Source organism: Jaculus jaculus, chromosome 1 (genome assembly GCF_020740685.1).
Source record: "Jaculus jaculus isolate mJacJac1 chromosome 1, mJacJac1.mat.Y.cur, whole genome shotgun sequence".
NCBI lineage: Eukaryota > Metazoa > Chordata > Mammalia > Rodentia > Dipodidae > Jaculus > Jaculus jaculus.
In genome coordinates, this window is record NC_059102.1 from 162,343,701 (window position 1) to 162,364,995 (window position 21,295).

General features: G+C 44.2%; 1 protein-coding gene and 1 pseudogene across 1 annotated transcript; one reads left to right on the plus strand and one right to left on the minus strand.

The window, feature by feature from the left end:
• Window positions 1-4,376: 4,376 nt before the first annotated feature.
• On the plus strand, window positions 4,377-4,659 carry LOC101597294 (annotated as a pseudogene).
• Window positions 4,660-19,076: 14,417 nt separating this feature from the next.
• Window positions 19,077-20,058, minus strand: LOC101597002 (dehydrogenase/reductase SDR family member 4-like). Its single transcript, XM_045137285.1, has one exon. It carries the CDS (start codon window positions 20,049-20,051, stop codon window positions 19,212-19,214), a length of 840 nt encoding a protein of 279 aa, XP_044993220.1. The 5' UTR covers window positions 20,052-20,058; the 3' UTR covers window positions 19,077-19,211.
• Window positions 20,059-21,295: the final 1,237 nt, after the last annotated feature.

Below are 21,295 nucleotides of genomic sequence, written 5' to 3' on the forward strand. Positions count from 1 at the left end.
CAAAGCTAGCATTATCAAGGCTAAAACAAGGAAATGTCGAGGCTAGTTGGGGCTGTATGGTAACAGTCCCATCTCAAATAACATACTGTCAGGCCAGGTGTTGTGTCGCACGCTTTTAATCCCAGCACATGGGAGGCAGAGGTAGGAGGATTGCTATGAGTTCGAGGCTACTCTGAGACTACATAGTGAATTCCAGGTCAGCTTGGGCTACAGAGTGAACTCTACCTTGAAAAACCAAAGTAAATAAAATAAAATAAAATAAAATAAAATAAAATAAAATAAAATAAAATAAAATAAAATAAAATAAAATAAAATACTGTCAGACTGCAATAAAATAAGTCACTCCCACCAGGGTGATCATATATCTTGTCCAGTGCTTTATCTGGGCACATAGTAAATATTTGTTGACTAAATGAATCAAGCTCTGCAGCTTCCCTAAGAGAGGAGAAGTTTGTGCCCTCTATAAATCCCCATAGGGCAGAAAGAGACCATCTCAGGAAGCCAAAGAGAGGCAGATTTTGACCTTGCATCATAAAGGACTTTGATCAGTCAGCTGCTGTTACCTGAGTACCATGGGGCCAGGGGACAAAAAGGGACACTGGGGAGCATCAAGGAAAACCTGAAGGACCCTTTGAGGGTCTTTCTAGCCTTGTGTCTTGGTGACATTGGAACAAGCAACTACAACTGATATAGCAGTTCCTTCATTCAAATTTATTTTTCTGTTTCCTGAGCAATGTTGACCTGGAAGTCATCCTACATGAAAGCAAGCCTCTCTGGCGCCAGAGATCTCGATTCTTCCTGCTGTCTTGATTTGGTATTGTGCTGGGAACATCAGTGTGAAAATAAGCTGTTCTGTGGGTTGGGTGCTGGTCTCAGCCCATCTACTTAAGACAGAATTCGTCTGTACATATTTTCTGGTGAATTGTTTCTTTCTGGGACTGGGCTGCCCTGTGCCTTGGATACAAACATATTTACACCATTCTGTATGCCCTGCTTATTACTGTGGCATCAGGACAAAGGTTTTTTCAGAGGATCCAGTCTTTTTTATTTTTTTTAAAATAGGTTTTTAAAGGTAGGGTCTCATTCTAGGCCAGGCTAACCTGGAATTCATGATGTAATCTCAGGGTGGCCTTGAACTAACTCATAGCGATCCTCCTACCTCTGCTTCCTAAGAGCTGGGATTAGAGGCCTGCGCCACTACACTCAGCTTCAAGTCCTTTTTCAAACTGAGGCATACTTTACTCCAAGGAATATTCACTGTGACCCTCAGCAAGTTACATGGAGAGCTCTGCCTCTCAGACATCAGTATGGTTCTCATCATTTTCTACTGATAATAAAATAAATTGGAGTCAAGTCTCTTTATTGATGACTTTGAAACAATGCCAGAGGAGTGAGCATTATTAAATTTTCATCAAGATGCCTTCTGCTTAAAGGAGAAGTGGAATTTCAGTGTCACAAATTTTGTTGTAAAACAACATTTTTTTTTTTTTTTTTGCCTTTTTTTGAGGTAGAGTCTCACTTTAGCTCAGGCTGACCTGGAACTCTGTAGTCCCAGGCTGGCCTAGAATTCAAGTGATCCTCCTACTTCTGCCTCCCAAGAACTGGAATTAAAGGCATGCACCACCATGTCCTGCTAAAATTCTTTATTTTTTAATTTTTATTTATTTATTTGAGATGAGAGAGAGAGAAGCAAATATATATAGAAAGAATGGGTGCTCCAGGGCTTCAAACCACTACAAATAAACTCCAGACGCATGTGCCCCCCCTTGTGCATCTGACTTACATGGGTCCTGGAGCACTGAACCCGGGTTCTTAGGCTTTGCAGGCAAACGCCTTAACAGCTAAGCCACTTCCCCAGCCCCGAATTCTTTATTTTTGAGACAAGGTCTCTCTACATAGCCCAGGCTGGTCTTGAATGCCTGATTTTCTTGTTTCAGCCTCCCAAATGCTACATTACTGAGAGCCCACTTGGCTAGAAATGGCAGCTTTTGAGTCAGACAAAACTGGGCTTAGATACGGCATCCCTTCATTAGGCTGTGTGATTTGGGCATATTATTCAATGACTCTAAAAGTGTCATCTTATCTGTAATAGTATAATATTAACAGTATTAAGACAAAGGCCATGGCTGTAGAAATGGCTTACAGTTAAGGCATATGCCTGCGAAGCCTAAGGACCCAGGTACCATTCTCCATGTCCCACATAAGCCAGATGCACAAGGTGCTGCATACATGTGGAGTTTGTTTGCAGTGGCTAGGAGCCCTGGTGCACCCATTCTCTCTCTCTCATAAATAAATAAAAATAAATCTTTTTTTTAAAAAGACAAAAGACAGCTATAAGCTTCAGATTCAAAAATAACATTTGTGCAGTATTTAGCTTGGCATTTGGCACAGAGCCCATTCCAATAAAAATAGGCTATTGTTACAGTGCTGGAGATGGGCCCAGGCACTGGTTCTCAGGGCCTAGGAAACTAAGATGAAACAAGTGCAAAGTAAATCAACCAGTCGGCAGGCTGAAAAGTGCATGGCTGTGTTTTCTTTAAATATCCAAAGTGCATTCTTCTAGAATAGTACAATTTAGGTTCATGCATTTCCCTACTAGTACTAGGAGAGAATACTCAGAGACAAGGAAGGTGGCATTTTGAGGAGAGCTACCGAGATCACTATTAAATCCACAGATGTTTCTCATACTCATAAGCAAAACTGACAAGTTGTTTGGGTCCATAGTCGGTAACCTAAATAGAAGGGCTACAGGCTGATTTTGCTATTTTCTTTTATTATTTTCATTATTGGTAACTTCCATAATAATAGAAAACAAACCACAATAATTTGTTTCCCCTCACTTTCCCCTTCACAACTCCACTCTCCATTCATGTTTCCTCCCCCTTTCAATCAGGCTTTCTCTCTCTATAAAAATTTTTAACTTTTATTTTATTTGAGGGAGAGAAAGAGGCAGAGGGAGAGAAAGAGAAAGGGTGCACCAGGGCCTTCAGCCACTCTAAATGAACTCCAGAAGCATGTGCCACCTTGTACATCTGGCTTACGTGGGTCCTAGAGAATCAAACCTGGGCCCTTTGGCTTTGCAAGCAAGTGCCTTAAGTGCTAAACCCTCCTTCTCTTTATTTTGATGTTGTTATCCTTTCCTCCTATTATGCTGGTCTTGTGTAGGTAGTGCCAGGCACTGTGAGGTCATGGATAACCAGACCATTTTGTGTCTAGAAGAGTGCATTGTAAGGAGTCCTATCCTTCCTTTGGATTTTACATTCTTTCTGCCACCTCTTCTGCAATGGACCCTGAGTCTTGAAAGGTGTGATAGAGATGTTTCAGTGCTAAGCTCTCCTCTGTCACTTCTTCTCAGTACTATGGTGCCTTTTGAGTCATCCCAGAGGTCACCAACATCTGAAAAGAAAAGCTTCTCTAACCAAAAGCAAAAGCACTATTAACATATGGGTTATGAACATTAAGAGAAGTGCTCACTGAGCAGTTTGGTGAGCATAATATATGCATTTAGCCAGACACCAGTAGGCGTTATACCCCTAAGACTCATGACCTCCCCCCATCATAGGTTTCCAGTATCGAGCATGTATTCCCTCCTATGGAGCAGGCCTCCAGTCCAATAAGAGAGTGCTTGGTTCCCCCACAACAGACATGCCACTATTGCAGCCATTGGCTCATTTGGCCTTGCTGGCTAAACTTAAGGCTTGCAGTGTCCACTGTTGTTTATCTCCGCTGATGACTTCTCTCTTTCCCCCGAAGCTGAATGCTGCATATTTTTTTTCCTGCTTTCTGTCAGTTGGTTTATATGGAGAAGGTTTTCAGCTCAGCTCCAGGAAGATTTCTCAGTGACTCTGCAGCACAGGCATGTGGAGTCTTAAGCAATAGGGTCTTACCATCTATTCCTGGTGGGAAATCAAGAGCCTCAGTAATGGCCTGTAATGTTTTGGGGGCACTAGGGACCTCTCTAACCAACAACTCACTGAAAGGTATTCCTTTCTGGCATTGAATTTTTTCTAGTAACAATCTAGGCTTCTGGATGTACCATTGTCCAAAAAAGTAGATTTCCATATGGCTTATTCGTGCCCTCTTAGATTTTGATTAACCCTCCCCCAACCCTTCCTTTACTCAATCTCTTTTCCTGACCTCACTTAGACCTTTCCACCCCCAATAAGCTATTTTTCCATTTACATATATCCAATACCATTCCCTTAAGTCCTCCCTTCTCCTCCCTTCCTTATAGTCCTTTTTCAGCTTATTGGCCTCTGCTACCGCGTTTTATTCTAACTCACATACAAGTCCAAACATTTGTAGCTAGGATCCACATATAAGAGAGAACATGTGCTTGCCTCCAGATCGCCGCCGCAACCTGCAGCGCCACCATCATGGACACGAGTCGCGCGCAGCCCGTCAAGCTCGCCCGGATACCAAGGTGCTGGGCAGAACCCGCTCGCAGGGACAGTGCACGCAGGTGCGTGTGGAATTTATGGATGACACAAGCCGCTCCATCATCCGCAATGTGAAAGGCCCTGTGCGTGAAGGGGATGCTCACCCTTTTGGAGTCAGAGAGAGAGGCTTGGAGATTGCGCTGAATATGTTGTGTCCTGGATCCACCATTTGGCCCTCAAGATGACCTGCAATGTCAAATAAAGCGTTTGTATTGTTAAAGAGAGAGAGAGAGAGACAGAGGGAGGGAGGGAGGGAGGGAGGGAGGGAGGGAGGGAGGGAGGGAGGGAGGGAGGGAGGGAGGGAGGGAGGGAGGGAGGGAGAGAACATGTGGCACTTAGCTTTCTGGACCTGGGTTGCCCCACTAGGTATAATCCTTTCCAGGTCCATCCATTTCCCTGAAAATTTTCACAATTGATTTTTCTTTACTACTGAATAGAGCTCAATGTATAAATGTACCACATCTTCATTATCCACTCATCAGTTGAGGGATATCTAGGCTGGTTCCATTTTCTAGGTATTGTGAATAAAGTGGCACTAAACATGGTTGTGCAAGTATCTCTAAGGTAGTGTGATAAGTCCTTAGGATATATGCCTAGAAATGGTATAGCTGGGACATATGGTAAATCTATTTTTAGCTGTCTCAGGAACCTCTACACTGTTTTCCTCAATGGCTGGACCAGATTGCATTCCCACCAACAGGATAGAAGGGTTCCTCTACACTGCATTTGTTGTCATTTGATTTCTTGATAATAGCCATTCTGACAGGAGTGAGATGGAATCTCAAAGTTTTAATTTGCATTTCTCTGGTGGCTAAGGATGTAGAACAGTTTTCAGATGTTTATATGCCGTCTGTATTTATTCTTTTGAGAACTCTCTATTTAGTTCCATAACTCATTTTTAAAAAGTTTTAAAAAATGATTTCTAACTTTATTTATTTATTTGTAAGCAGACAGTAAGAGAGATAGAGAAAAGAGACAGACAGAGAGAGCATGGGCACTTCAGGGCCTGTAAGCAATGCAAACAAACTCCTGATGCATGTGCCCCCTGTGCATCCGGCTTATGTGGGTCCTGAGGAATTGAACCTGGGTCCTTTGGCTTCACAGGCAAGTGCCTTAACTGCTAAGCCATCTCTCCAGCCCCATAGCTCATTGTTTTAATTTGCATTGTTTGATTTCTTATTATTTAGTTTTTGAGTTCTTTGTATATGCTAGATATTAATCCTCTGTCAGATGTACAACTGGCAAAGATTTTCTCCCATTCTGTAGGTTGCTTCTTTGCTCTATTAAGTGTTATTTGCTGTAGAAAAGCTTTAAAATTTCATGAGGTCCCAGTGGTTGATTAGTGGTTTTATTTCCTGAGCAACTGGGGTTATATTCAGAAAGTCATTGCCTATACCTATATGTTGAACAGTTGCTCCTACTTTTTCCTCTGGCAGTGTCAGACATTCAGGTCTGATATTAAAGTCTTTGATCCATCTGAACTTGATTCTTGTGCATGGATCTATTTTCATCCTTCTACATATAGATATCCAGCTTTCCCAGCACCATTTGTTGAAGAGGCTGTCCTTTCTCCAGTGACTATTTTGGCATTTTTGTCAAAGATCAGGTGGCTGTAACTACCCAGACTTACATTTGGCTCCTCTATTCTGTCCCTTGATCTACATCTCTCTTTTTGTGCCAGTACCATGCTGTTTTTGTTGCTATGGCTCTGTAATATAAATTAAAATCATGTATGGTTATACCAGCCAGCCTTATTTTTGTTGCTCAAAATTGTTTTGGATGTTTAAGATTTTGGGGGGCTTCTCCCTGCCTCTTTCTCTCTCTCAAATAAATAAATAAAATATATTTTTAAAATACCTACTATGCCTTCAGAGTAAAATTTTTCTCCTTCTACTATGCCCCGAATTCTTATGTTTGATTTTTTTTTTTTTTCAAGGTAGGGTCTCACTCTAGCCCAGGCTGATCTGGAATTCACTATGGAGTCTCAGGGTGGCCTCGAACTCACAGTAATCCTCTTACCTCTGCCTCCCAAGTGCAGGATTAAAGGTATGCACCACCATGTCCAGTTTATGTTTGATCTTTTCATAGTGTCCTGAATGTCTTGAAATTCCCATTAATGCCTTCCTATTATTATTATTATTATTATTTTTCTTTTTTAGACTGTATTAGATCAGCTACTTGGTCTTCTAGTTTAGATAGTCTGTCTTCTCCTTGATCCATTCTACTGGTCAGACTTTCCACAGAAATTTCTATTTGACTTACTCCTTCATTTCTAATATTTTTGATTAGTATTTTTTCATTATTTCTCTTTCCTTACTCATGTATTGACCTCCTTATTTCATTAAGTTGGTTTCTTATGTTCTCCTTCAGGAGTTTTTCTTATTTGATTCCTTTGATTTATTTGAGCATAGATATAATCTTTTTTTAAGTCTTTGTCAGAAATTTCATCTAAAACAGTCTCACTAGGGGTCATTTCTGATGGAATTATAATTTTTAATGGGATTGTATTGTCTTATTTTTGTGTGTTTTGTATTAGAATGTTGATATTTTTGCATCTTGAGTTAATTTGATGCTTGGATTTTCTAATTATCTGTAGTGTTCTTAGCCATGTAAATCTGACTTTATATAGCTTCAGGGTAGGAGTTTAAGGTGCCAAGTATAGCTCTTATACTCCAAGAAAACAGCAGGAGTCTCCCTAGATGTTGAGTTTGCCTGCTATTCAAGTGTTCTAGTATACTGGGTGGAGTGTAAGGGTCCAAAAATTGCTGAAGAAAGACCCCAGACTCAAATAGTATGTAAAAGCAAAGAGCATTTATTCTGCAGAATCTGCCAGCATGTGGGGGGTCAACCATTCATACAAAATGGTGACCCTTAGAGGAGCTCATAGGCTCCTTTTAAGCACAGCGAGGGGAAATTTAGCAGGCTTAGTGTATTTTAACATGATTGGCTAATTTGAACAGTATTTGTACTTGTATTTCTCTGATTGGTCCTAAAGTTTTGGCAGGCTAGGTGGGCAGTTGGTGGAGGATGGCCTGTAGCTGAGGCCAAAGATGTTCTTGCACCTGAAATAAAGCTTATAAGGAGGACAGAAATCTTTTATCATCAAATTCAGTTAACATTTCTGCTTTTATATTAGGCAACAATGGTGGGATCTTGCATACAAGATTTCAAAGGGAGTCAGTCCCATAGTATAGGGGAGTTTAGAACTCAGAAAAGGGTAAAGGGAAGGAGTGACATCCAGTCACCACCAGTTTCAAGGGTTAATTTAGTTAGGGTCTCCTTTAGGGTCCGATTTATTCTTTCTACCTGTCCTGAACTCTGGGGATGATACACACAGTGGAGTTTCCAATTTGTCCCCACAGTTTTAACTATAGCCTGGGTTACCTGTGAGATGAAGGCTGGTCCATTGTCTGACCCCAAAAGAACAGGTAAACCATACCTTGGAATGATGTCATCTAATAGCTTCTTGGCCACAGTTGTGGCAGTCTCATTCTTGTTGGAAAAGCCTCGGTCCATCCTGAAAAGGTGTCTGGAGGGAGGGCTTCTGACCATACAGTTGTCTCTTCAGTTGTCACTGCAGCTGCTGCATACCGGACACCATCCTAAGGAAGCTGCTACCATCTGTACACCAGGTCAGCTCTGCCCCTTCAGGGGGAACATCCTTGAGATCTGGTCAGGTCCTTTGTAAACTGTTCAAGATCTCCAAGCAGTCATGTATGGGACTGTCCAGATCTGGATCAGGTAACAGGGTTGCAGGATTGAGGGCCTGACTGGTGGCAAATTGGATCCATGGGGGGTTGAGGAGAAGAGCTTGGTAATGAGTCAGTCTGGCATTGGTCAGCCACCTGTCAGGGACTGCTTTAGCACTCCTTCAATACTGTGAGGAGGAGTCACTCTCAGGGTTTGGCCCAAAGTCAGTTTATCTGAGTCTTTGACCAATAAGGCTGTGGCTGCTATTATTCGGAGGCATGGGGGCCATCCCATTGCCACTGGGTCTAATTTCTTTGATAAATAAGAAACTGGCCTCTTCTAAGGGCCGAGAGTTTGAGTCAATACCCATTTGGCTATTCCCTTGTTTTCAGGCACATAAAGATGGAAAGGTTTGTGGATATCTGGCAAAGTCAATGCTGGAGATTCAAGGAGGACCTCTTTCAATTGGAGGAAGGCCTTCTCCATTTTTGGGGTCCATTCTAGGGAGCTTTCTTGTCCCCCTCGTGGCCTCATAGAGAGGCTTGGCAATTTCTGTGAATCTGGGAATCCAAAGTCTACAAAACCCCGTCAACCCCAAGAACTCACATACCTGTCACTGGGTTCTGGGGGGGGGGGTTGATTGTCTCTTTGTGGGATTAAAACAACAGGCGTTTGCCCTCCTTGAGCATGTACCCAAGGTAAGTTACTTCCCTCTGGCAGAGCTGCGCCTTTCTGGCTGAAACTCAGTATCCCATGCAGTCCAATTCTCTCAGCAAGGCCTCTGTGACTGAGCAGCAGGCTTCTTCATCTGGGGCCGCTATAAGGAAGTCGTCTACATACTGCAAGAGGGTTATCTGGGGATGGGCCTGGTGGTACTCACCCAAATCCTCATGGAGTGCTTCACCAAAAATAGTGGGTGACACATAAGCCATATGTACAAGGTGGTGCGTGCATCTGGAGTTCATTTGCAGTGGCTGGAGACCCTGGTGCACCCATTCTCTTTCTCTCTGTGTCTCTCTCAAATAAATAAATAGAAATAAAATTTTTAAAAAGAATATAGAACGAGTTCAGGGCTACCTTGGACAACTTAACAAGATCTTGTCTCGAAATTTCAGGCTGAAATAGGAGGATTACCATGAGTTCAAGGTCAGCCTGGGCTACTGACTCAAGGAGAAAATATACCTCAGAGGGCAAAGCACTTTTAGCTCTCAATACCAAAACAAACACACAAACAAACAAACAAACAAAAAATCTGAACACACACATACACAGGCTTCAGATCAAGGGAGAAGATACAGCTCTTGTCTTGGAAGCCTCCAAACTGCAAGGCTTAGCCTTTAGAGGAGTCCCCAGAAGACAGTCTGTTAACTTGGACCAGAGTGAGATTGGAACAGGGCAATGTGATAATCCTGAAAAAGTACAGTTCCTAGGAAGAACTACTGTGTGAGACATTGCAGTTTAACCTGATGGGTTTGATAATTGATAGGATTAAGGGAGAAGGAAGGTGCTGGAGAGATGGCTCAGTGGTTGGGGCACTTGCCTGCGAAGCCTAACAATCTGAGTTCGTTTGCAGCAGCTAGAGGCTCTTGTGCGTCCATCTCCTCCACCCCAACCCATCTCTTTGTCTTTCTGTCTGTCTGTCTCTGCTTGCAAATACATTAAAGATTAAAAAAAAAAATAGTGGGTGAGGCTGGGCGTGGTGGTGCAATGCCTTTAATCCCAGCACTCGGGAGGCAGAGGTAGGAGGATCACCATGAGTTTGAGGCCACCCTGAGACTACATAGTGAATTCCAGGTCAGCCTGGGCCAGAGTGAGACCCTACCTCAAAAAAGCAAAAAAAAAAAAAAAAAAAAAAAAAGTGGATGAGTTCTTGAATCTTTGTGGGAATCTAGTCCATGTTAATTGTCTGTTGAATCCATGTTCTGGATCATTCCACTCAAAGGCAAACAGAGGTTGACTGGACGGGGCCAGCAGCAAACTAAAGAATGCATCCTTGAGGTCCAGCACCATGTACACATTGCATTCAGGTGACAGAGTGCTTAGTAGAGTGTACGGTTCAGCACCGTGGGGTGGATGTCCTCCACCCATTTATTAATTTCCCTCAGATCCTGCACAGGGCAATAGTCATTAGAGTGGGACTTCTTTACTGGCAGGAGAGGAGTATTCAGACAGACTGACAAGGGACTAATATCCCTTGTTCCCAAAGCTGGGTTATGTGAGGCATCATACCAAGTTTGGCCTCTCGGGACATAGGATATTGGCGGACTCAGGTTGGGCTGGCATTAGCCCTCAGGTGGACCACGATTGGGGCCTGATGTTTGGCCAGCCCAGTATGATTTCTCTCTGTCCAAACACCTGGAATCCTTTCCCCTAGCTCCCTGAGATATGGATTTTCAGGGGTGGCTTGGGAGGGTGAAGAGTAGATTTTATATTCTTCCTTTAGGGACACAGATAACACATGTACAGGACCATTCTGATTGACCACCTATACTCCCTCGGGGCTGAAATGGATTTGTGCCCCTATTTAGTCAAGAGGTCTCACCCTAGGAATGGATATGGGCACTCAGGGATGACCATGAACGAATGGGTTACCCATCCCATTCCTAAACCCACTTCTGTTTGGGTAGTCCATGAAAACTGACTTGTCCCAGCGGCTGCTTGGACCCATGTCCTTTCGGTGGACAGGGGTCCCACAGGTTGTTTCAGGATAGAATGTTGAGCCCCAGTAATGACCAGAAAAGTCACTGGTTTCCCCTCCACCTTCAAGATTACCCAGGGCTTATAGAGGGGATGTGAGCCCTGACGCCCTCAGTCACTGAGTTCTCCTATTTCCAGGATTTTAGAATTTTTATCCCTTTGACTTTTTGGACATTCATTTTTCCAATGTCCCATCTCTTTGCAATAAGCACATTGGTCATTTTGGAGATGGGGTCAGTGTTGTCCTTCCCCTCTCAATTGTGGAGCTGGCTTGCCCCTGTCTCTCTCATAAGCCATGGTTTTTAATTCCCTTGGGTCAGATTTTCCCATGGCAGCCAGTAGTATCTTAGTTAATCCTCTAGTTTGTTTATCTTCTGGGGTTTCTCTATTATTACAAACTTTTTTTTTACTATTGCTGCAAGTTTTGACATCTGCTTACCCAAGAAACCATCCAGCCATTGAAGTTTTCTGCAGATGTCTGGCGCTGCCTGGTTGATGAAAGCCATGTTCACAGCAGACTGGTTTTCTCTTACTTCTGGGTCCAGGGGTGTATAGGTCCAGTATGCTTCTAGTAGTCTCTCTAAAAAGGCCCCTGGGTTTTCCTCCTTACCTTGTATAACCTGTCCTACCTTAGATAAATTTGTAGGCTTCCTAGCAGCCTCTTGGAGACCCCCCCATCAGAATCTGGCCATAGGCTTTGAGTCAGTCCTTATCTTCAGAGCTGTTGGGGTCCCAGTCAGGGCAGGCTAAGAGAAAGGCTGTTTCCACAACAGCCTGCAAAATCGTGGGTTGGCCTTAGGTCCAGGAACTAGCTTGTGGGCAGTGGCTAGAATCCATTCCCTTTCCTCTGTTGTGAAGAGAACCTGCAAAAGCTGCTGACAGTCATCCCAAGTGGGCTGGTGAGTTATCATTATGGAATCTAACAAGTCTAGGAGGGCTGAGGGTTTATCTGAAAACTTTAGATTCTGCATCTTCCAAGTATACAAGTCACTATGGAGAAAGGGATATGAGCCATGAACTGTTGTTGGCCATCCTGATCAGGGATGCTCACAAGGGCAGTACAACCGCTGTGGGATCTGCCTGTCTCGCCATCCGGGCTCACATATGGGGAGGACTGATCATATTATTTCCAGTTTCCCCGGGCCCAGATTGGCAGTTACCACTTGCGGCCTGGGCTCTGGTACAGGGTCGGGTACATAGGGGGGTGGGTGGAGGTCTTCCTCAGAGGCAGAGGGGGGCAGGACTGCCGACTTATGATCGTCCAGTGGCTTAGACACCTTAACCGACAGGATGGCTGGGGCTGGTGGCAAAAGGCGGCTCAACCAAGGAGAGGGGCTGTCTACCAGGTATGGTCAGGCGGTGATGTATGGGACCTGGTCAGGATGCCCAGGATTCCCACACATGATACCTTTAACCTTATAAATGGTGGGGAGGTGGAAGGTGCCTCCCTCTGGCCATTCCACATTGAAAGTCAGCCATTCATTCCTGGAAAAGATAGTTTTCCCAACCGTACTGTTAAACCCAGATTGTCCACCAAGCATCTGAAATCCTTGAAGTGTGACTGGACTAGGCCCAGTGGGGTGGAACTTGCTGCTTGTCTCATAGTACCTTTCAAGAAGACTTTCAATAAAGTAGAAAATGACAAACAAGACACAGACACACAGACACAAAAACAAATTCCCTAGGGGTACAAAAAAGACACAAATGTTGCTGACAGTGGCCTATCCCGTGAATGGGCTCCGCCAGACAGGTACGACCCGTCGATGTCTAATAAGACCAGAGTCATTCTGGAGCTTTCCAGCTGCACCAAATTGTAGCTCTCTGGCTCCACCAGATTGAAGCTCTTCAGCTCCACCAGATGAGAGTCTGGAGTGTCCTTGGAAACCCCTGGCCCCGAGGTAATAATGGGCTAGTTAGTCTTAACTTTGTGGGCCTCCGGATTGCACCCAGACACCAGATTTGCCGAAAACAAAACAAAGAACAGAGCAGACCAAAGATACACAGTTCAGAGGGGCGCCCCAAATCACTGATCAGCAAAGAACCAACTGTTTCCCTGAAAACACTCCACTATTGAGTCTGGGGTGTCCCCAGTGATCCTGGACAAGCCCCCAAATATAAGGGTCTGAAAATTGCTGAAGAAAGACCCCAGACTCAAATAGTATGTAAAAGCAAAGAGCATTTATTCTACAGAATCTGCCAGCATGTGGGGGGTCAACCATTCATACAAAATGGTGACCCCGAGAGGAGCTCATAGGCTCCTTTTAAGCACAGCTAGGGGAATTTTAGCAGGCTTACTGTATTTTAACATGATTGGCTAATTTGAACAGTAACTGAACTTGTATTTCTCTGATTGGTCCTAAAGTTTTGGCAGGCTAGGTCTAAGGGAATTCCAGGTGGATTAGATAACACTTCATCATGATTGGCTAGGCAGGCAGCAATTACATTTGTACATCTTTGATTGGTTGGGGCAAAAGGCGCAAAGGGGATATGTCTGGGCATGTTTGGACATGTCTCCAGGAACTGACTCAGCCTCTGGGCGGCTATCTCCTCCGGCCACATGTCAGGGTCGCTGTTGATTAACAGCCTGCCTTTTCCCAGAAGTCTTGCCTGCCTCTCCTGGAAACTGAAATGTAGGCCTAGTTAGGGTGGCACCTTACTTCTACCATTATGAAACTTCCCCTATATCTGTAAGCTTCAATAAATATCCCTTCCTCCATAACTGTGCCTGGTTTGGAAGTTCATCTCAGTGAACCTGAAGATATCTGTAAGGAAAGTGTAAGAGAGAAGCAAAAGAGAACACTGGACTTGATCTCTACAAGGTATAGCAAGGGGCAGCAGCCTTCCGGAGGGATGAAGGCTAAAGCATTGAGTCAAGCTGGGGTTCAAATTTATAAGGAGGATCCTAAGGCAAACAGACTGAATCAGCTGCAAGTCCAAGGGAAGTAGATGAGGCATGAAAATTATTTGCTCAGAATAGGTTTTTTGGAATTGTCCAGGGACGACTGAATCTCTCCTTCTTTATGGCCTTTTAAATCTTAAGGCAAGTTTATTAACTCTTTAGCTCCCTCTAGTTTTCAGGCTATTAACCCTTCAATGTCTACTATAGAAAGTGATACCAGGGGTGGGGTGAGATGAATCTGATCATGTGGATTTTGGTCTTTTGGAATTTTTGTCTTGGAGGAATAGGCATGGACTTAGAACTTCCAACTTGAAGACACTCTCTAGAGTGGTAGGACAAATTTTATGGGTTTAAGAATGCTAAGTGCTGGGCTGCAAGGTCACTGAGAAATCCTGCTGGAGCTGAGCTGAAAACCTCCTCCATGTAGACCAGCTGACAGAAAGCTGGAGAAAGCCATGCTGCATGTAGTTCAATGGGATAGAAAGGAATCACCAGTGGAGATACTCAACAGTGGACACTGCAAGCCTTAAATTTGACCAACCAGGCCAAATGAGCCAATGGGTACAATAGTGCTCAGCACTGAAATATCTCAATCACATTTTCCAAGGCTCAAGGTCCATTGTGGAAGAGGTGGCAGAGAGAATATAAGAGCTGAAGGAAGGGTAGGACTCCTTACAATGTTCTCCTCCAGACACAAAATGGCCTTGATATCCATGACCTCACAGTCCCTGACACTACCTACACAAGGCCATCATAATAGGAGAAAAAGATCATGACATCAAAATAAAAGTGAGACTGATTGAGAAGGGGAGGGGATATGATGGAGAGTGGAATTTCAAAGAGGAAAGTGGGGGTAGGGAGGGAATTACCATGGGATATTGTTTACAATTATAGAAGTTGCCAATAAAAGAAGAAGAATGCTAAGTGTAACAACAATTGCATTTGAAGGCTTGGATTATGAACTTTCTTTTTATGTTTTAATTTGCTTCTTTGTTTTTGTTTTTGAGGTAGGGTCATGTGGTAGTGCAGGCTGACCTGGAATTCACTGTGTAGTCTCAGGCTGGCCTTGAACTCACTGTGACCCTCCTACCTCTGCCTCCCAAGTGCTGGGATTAAAGGTATGTGCCACCATACCTGGATGTTTATGAACTTTGTAAGGGAAAGAAAGACTGCAGAGGACTTTGTTGGAACTGGGATACTGGCATAAGGGTTGGCTGTGTTCTGCTGCCTAGGCCCAGGGAGTTTGATCAAGGTTAAATTTTTAATGGACCAATATGTTTGGCTAAAGATATTGGAGTGAGGGCTGGAGAGATAAAAGGACCCAGGTTCAGTTCCTCAGAACCCACATAAGCCAGATGCATAAGGGGCCACACACATCTGAACTTCGTTTGCAGGAGCTGGAGGCCCTGGAATGCCTATTTCTTTCTCTCTCTCTCTCTCTCAAATAAATAAATAAACAAATATATTTTTAAAAAGTTATTGGACTGAGAGATTTAAGATTTTAAATTGGAAAACCTCAAGCAAATTAAAATTACAGGCACTGAGACTGGTTTTAGAATACTGAAGCTGCTATTGTCAAATGCATTAGCAATCTTAAGGAAGATGGACCAACTGCTTTACATTAAAACAATGGAGAGGATGTCATGATTTATTTAGTCCCTGAATTAAGAATATGGCTGTGTCCTACACACCTGGTATTCGTTTTGGAAGCATGAAAATTGCATGGATTGGGTCAAGAACTGCACACAAGGTTCCAGAAACCACTGGTGAGATGCAGCATGAGGCAGGGCATGATGACCCTAATAGGCTGACAAAACCATTGGAAGATGGACCATGGTTTGCATGGAGACCCAAAGACATTTTGGATATACCAGAACTGTGCAAGGGCTACCATGGAGTGCACTGTTGGCCTGGGATGGAAGTTTTCCCTGGCTACTCTGCCCAGCTAGAGGGGCGGAATTGGAAAATCTGGAGACTGCCAGTCACTGGTTATGGTACTGGAACTGCAGAAGTTTGATGTTTGCTTCATGGTTGTTGAGTTTGAATTTTTCTAGTCTCTCTATTATGCCTTATAGCAGTTGAAAATGTTTACTCTGTGCCTGTATATGTTGATAGTATATAACTTGTTTGATTTTACAGGACTCACAGCTAAGAGACAATCTTAAATTTCAGAGGAGACTTGGGACTTTGGAACTATCTTATGTTGGTAAAGACTGTGGGGACCTTTGAAAGTGGACTGAATACAATTTACAATGTAAAATGGTTTTGAATCTATTAGGAGCCAAGGGCAGAATGTGGTAGTTTGAATAAATGCCCCAATTGATTTAGGAGTTTATTAAAACTTCTTAGATTTCCAGCCACCTGGCTGGAGGAGGTGTCACTGGATGGCCTAGCTTTAAAGTGTGGTGGATTTGACATACCAATCTAAAGATATGCAAACTACCTGGAGTTTCTAAAGTGTGCTTGTTTTGTGGTGCAACTTTAGGGATTTGGCTTGTGCCCCCCCTCTTTTTTTTTTTTTTTTTTTTCTCTCTCTCTCTCTGCCTGGTCCTTTAAGAGGAGGCCAACTTCTTCTACCATTATGGAACTTCCCTTGGATCTGTAAACTTCAATAATTATCCCTTCCTCCATAACTGTGCCTGGCTTGGAAGTTCATCTCACAGAACCTGAAGCTGTCTACTACAGATCCAATCTCACCAATGCTGAGAGCCCACCTCCACGATCCCTCTCTGTTGTACTGTGGATCTGGTGTTCTGATCGGCTGCACTGGATGCTATGTGGCTGGGGGTGAATGAACTCTCTGGAGGTTCACAGCCCTGACAGATGGGGATGGGAAGCTGCGCAAGATGTCTGGAGTTGTCCCAGAGCTGCTCAGCTGATCGCGTTTGGGTTTGTGTTCTCTTCAGCAGCTGCTCAGCTGGTCCTTGCTGTCTTCCTCTTCAAGTGTCTTGACTCTGCATGGAGGCTGATGTGAGTGGAAAATCCCTCCACCTGGTTTCTGCCTGATTTTGCTATTTTTTTTCTTTCTTTCTTCCTTTTTTCCTTAGTGAATACATGAGATGGGGGGGGGGGGAGATAAAAAGAGAGAGCAAGCCAGGCGGGTGGCACACACCTTTAATCCCAGCACTCGTGAGGCAGAGATAGGAGGATCGCTGTGAGTTCAAGGCCACACTAAGATTTCGGGTCAGCCTGGGCTAGAGCAGCGAGACCCTACTTTGAAAAGAAAAAAAAAAAAAAGATAGAGCAAGAATGGACATGCCAGGGCCTCTAGGCAAGGCACAGCAAACAACCTCCAGATGTATGTGCCTCCTTACACATCTGGCTTTAGGTAGGTACTGGGGAATTGACCTGTGGTCCTTAGGCATTCCAGGCAAGTGCTCTAATTGTGAGTCATCTCTCCAGCCCATGGTTTTGCTATTTTCTAACAGAACAATCACTTCCAGCAAATGGGCTATTTGTATTAGGACTGCATTTTTGTTGTTTTGAGATGATTTCTCACTTGCAGAAATGTGCTAAAACTGAACAATTTCTTGGGATTATGGTTGCAATATGGTCTGTAATCAGCTTTAAACACACCTTGTATGTAAGTAATGGTGAACTGGCCAAGGTGATCTTGATTTTTGCTGCAAAGGACCTTAGGTACACTCTACGGGAATCATTGTCCATGAGAGCAGTCGGTTAGGACCTCTTTTTCCTCTCAGGGAACTAATGCTCTTAAAAGGGGCCCAGGCACTACAGTTCCAATCAATTGGGAACATGGTTTTATTTTTATGTGGTAATAGTTGGTTGCTGGTGGCCTGTGTTAGTGAAGGGGAGGAAGCTTTTAACAGTGCCTGCCTTAACCTGAGGAATCTGATGACCAACTCAGAGTTCACAGCATGGCTCACACTTACCATGCTTGGTTGCCAGTGAAGAAGCACCTTCATTACAAAGACCCGCTGCTGCCCATTTTCAACTCAAGCTAATCTGCACATCATTCAAAAGGAAAAATGCTGCCTCTGGTCAGATGCAGATGTGGGAAAGGTGCTTGCTTTTATCTGTCTACTGTGCCCTATATAATGTCTGTAATCATGAAAATGAAATAAATTGTAACATTAGTTTAAAAAAAAAACAAAATAAGTAAATAAATAAAAATACAACCTACAAGTTTATTGTCATTGATAATAAATTATTGTTTCCACATATAATTCGCTTTATATTCATTGAGTTGAAATTAAAAATGAAGTAAAAGCTGGGCATGGTAGCACATGCTTTTAATTCTAGCACTCCGGAGGCAGAGGTAGGAGGATTGCCATGAGTTCAAGGCCACCCTGAGACTACAGAGTTAATTCCAGGTCAGCCTGGACCAGAGTGAAACCCTACCTCGAAAAACCAAAATAATAATAATAATAATAATAATAAACAAGGCCGGGAATATGTCTCACTTGGTAGTTCATTTGCCTAGCGTGCACAAAGGCCTGGGTTCAGTCCTCAATACCTTGTAAACAAGGTATGGTGGTGGACTTCTATCATCCTAGTCCTCAGGAACTAAGGGTCAGAAAATCAGAAATGGTCTTCTGATACATAGTCAGTTTGAAGCCAGCCTGTGATATATAAGTCCTATCTTAATTTTTTTTGGAGCAAGCCCAACAGACTGGCCTTAAATATATATGTGTATATATATATTAGAGAGAGGAAGACAGAGAATTGGCAGGCCAGGGCCTCAGTCACTGCAATTAAACTCCAGATACTTGTGCACCTAGTCAGCATGTGCGACCTTGTGCTTGCCTCACTTTTGTATGTCTGGTTTACATTGGATCTGAACAGTCAAACATGGGTCCTTAGGCTTTGCAGGCAAGCGCTTAACTACCAAACCATCTCTCCAGCCCTTTAAAAAACATATTTATTCTTTTGTTTTGTTTTGTTTTGTTTTGTTTTTTCAAGGGATGGCCTTACTCTAGCCCAGGCTGACCTGGAATTCACTATGTAGTCTCAGGTTGGACTTGGATTTACAGCAATCCTCTTACCTCTGCCTCCTGTGTGTTGGGATTAAGGGCATATGCCACCACACCTGGCTATTTATTTATTTATTTGGAGAGACAGTGAAAGACAGAGAGTAGCCTTTTCTTTTTTTTAACCAACCAATCGTCTTCATTTTATTTACACCTCATTTGTTAGTTGCCATCCCTGTTCCTTCCACACAGGTTCCGTCTCTCCCACCCTGCCCTCAAATTCTCCAGAGAGACGCGGGGGGAAAATACTTGTTGGTCTTTGCCAAGGTTACAGGCAGCCTTCTCAGCAGGCTTAACCCATCTCCCCCGGAAGCTTTTCTACAAGGCCATAGCAATGAATGGCAGGAATGCTCGTCAGACCACACCTTGACCATAGGGAAGGCTGGAACTTACAGGGTAGAACTGATTTTGTGGGGGTGAACAAACATGATAGGTAGGTAGGAAAAGAAGTAGAGGACAGCTGGACTGTCTGGACTGTGGGCTGTCTTCAGGTCGTCAGAGGCGCGCAGGGGTTCCTCCCCCCACCACTACTGTCTCTCCAGTGATGTAGCTGGCACCTTCAGAACACATGAAAGAAACGATACCGGCACACTCCTCCGGCTTGCCTATCCTTCTAATGTGCATCATTTCTTTGATGCTGTCCTCTCGTGCTTTGTCCATCCACAACATACTGCTGAAACGAGTCCGGATGAGTCCAGGCGCCAAACAGTTTACTCTAATGTTTTTTGAGGCCAGTTCTAAGGCCAAGTTCTTGGTAAGGCCCAATAAAGCTGTTTTACTGACATTGTAAGGGCCCAGACCTGGAAGTGGAGTGAAGGCTCCTATGGAGGCCACAATCACCACTGAGCCGCCTCCTCGTTTCTCCATCTCGGACACCACTGCCTTTGTCAGCATGGCTGTGGCTTTCACATTAATGTTCAGAACCTTGTCCCATACCTCCTCGATGACATCCATTAAGTTTCCAAAGAAAGGGTTGACAGCAGCATTGGAGACCAGGAAGTCAATACCTCCATGAAGGTTCACAGCCATGGTCACCAGCCGTTCCCGGTCCTCGGCTTTGCCCACATGACACACAGTGCCTGTCACACTCAGCCCCTCCCCCTTCAGAGTGGCCACAGCACGGTCCACGTTCTGCTGCTTCCGGCTGCTAATGACCACATAGGCCCCATCCTCAGCCAGACGTCGGGCTATGGCAAAGCCAATCCCTTCGGTCGAGGCCGTCACCAGGGCCACCTTATTGGCTAGGGGGCTCTGGCGGGTTACCCCGGAGCTGGCCATCCTCACCGACTTCCACGGGAGTGCACAGTGGCCTAGCAGCGGTCTCGCCTTCTGCATGGCTTGGGCCTGCGGTGCTGGGTTTCGAGAGTAGCCTTTTTAATGAGAGAGACAGATAGAGAATTGGTGTGCAGGGCGTCCAGCCACTGTAATCAAACTCCAGACACTTGCACCACCTTATACGCATGTGTGACCTTGTATGCTTGTGTCACCTTGTGCATCTGGCTTACATGGGACATGGAGAGTGGAACTTGGGTCCTTAGGCTTTGTAGGCAAGCACCTTAACCACTAAGCCATCTCTACAGCCCGTAAGTCTGTCTTAAAAGGGGGAAAGGTGATGGGAAGATGGCTCAGCAGTTAAAGGCACTGTCTTGCAAAGCCTGTGGTCTGCATTCAATTCCCCAGCAACCCACACATAGCCAGATGTAAAGTTTTGACTTGGCAGACTTAGCAGTTTGTTTGCAGTGGTAAGAGACCCTGTCTCAGAGAAGTCGGAACACAGCCATAGATACATACACACTAATCAATAAAAAAAATATTTAATTTTGAGGGCTGGAGAGATGGTTTAGCTATTAAGACACTTGCCTACAAAGCCTAAAGACCCAGGTTTGACTCCCCAGAACCCACGTGTGGTAGTTTGATTCATAAGCCTAGTTGTTCTGAATGCTAGGTCCCCAGCTGGTGACAATTTGGAAATTAAAGCCTCCTGGAGGCAGTGTATTGTTAGGGACAGGATTATGGGTGTTATAGCCAGTTTCCTCTTGTCAGTGTTTGGCATACTCTCCTGTTGATATTGTCCATTTGATGTTGGCCGGGAGGTGATGTCCACCCTCTGCTCATGCCATTGTTTTCCCCAGCCATCATGGAGCTTCCCCTTGAGTCTATGAGCCAAAATAAACCTATTTTTCCCCACAAACTGCTCTTGGTCAGTGTTTTCTGCCAGCAGTATGAACCTGACTGCAACATCATAAGGTGACGCCTGTGCACAGGTGGCAAATGCACACAAGATGGCACATGCATCTGGAGTTCTTTTCCAGTAGCTAAGGCCTTGGCCCACCAGTTCTCTCTCTCTCTTTCTCATAATAAAAAATTGAGATGTGGTTTCACATATCCCAGGCTGGCCTCAAACTTTCTATGCAGTTGAGAATAGCCTTGAATTTATCATCCTCTTACCTCTATCTCCTAAATATTGGGGTTACATATGTATCCCACTATACTCAGTTTTAGGTGGTGCTTATGAAATCCAGGAATCTGTGAATGCTAGATAGTCACTCAACCACTGAGTTCCCAGCCCTTTTATTTTT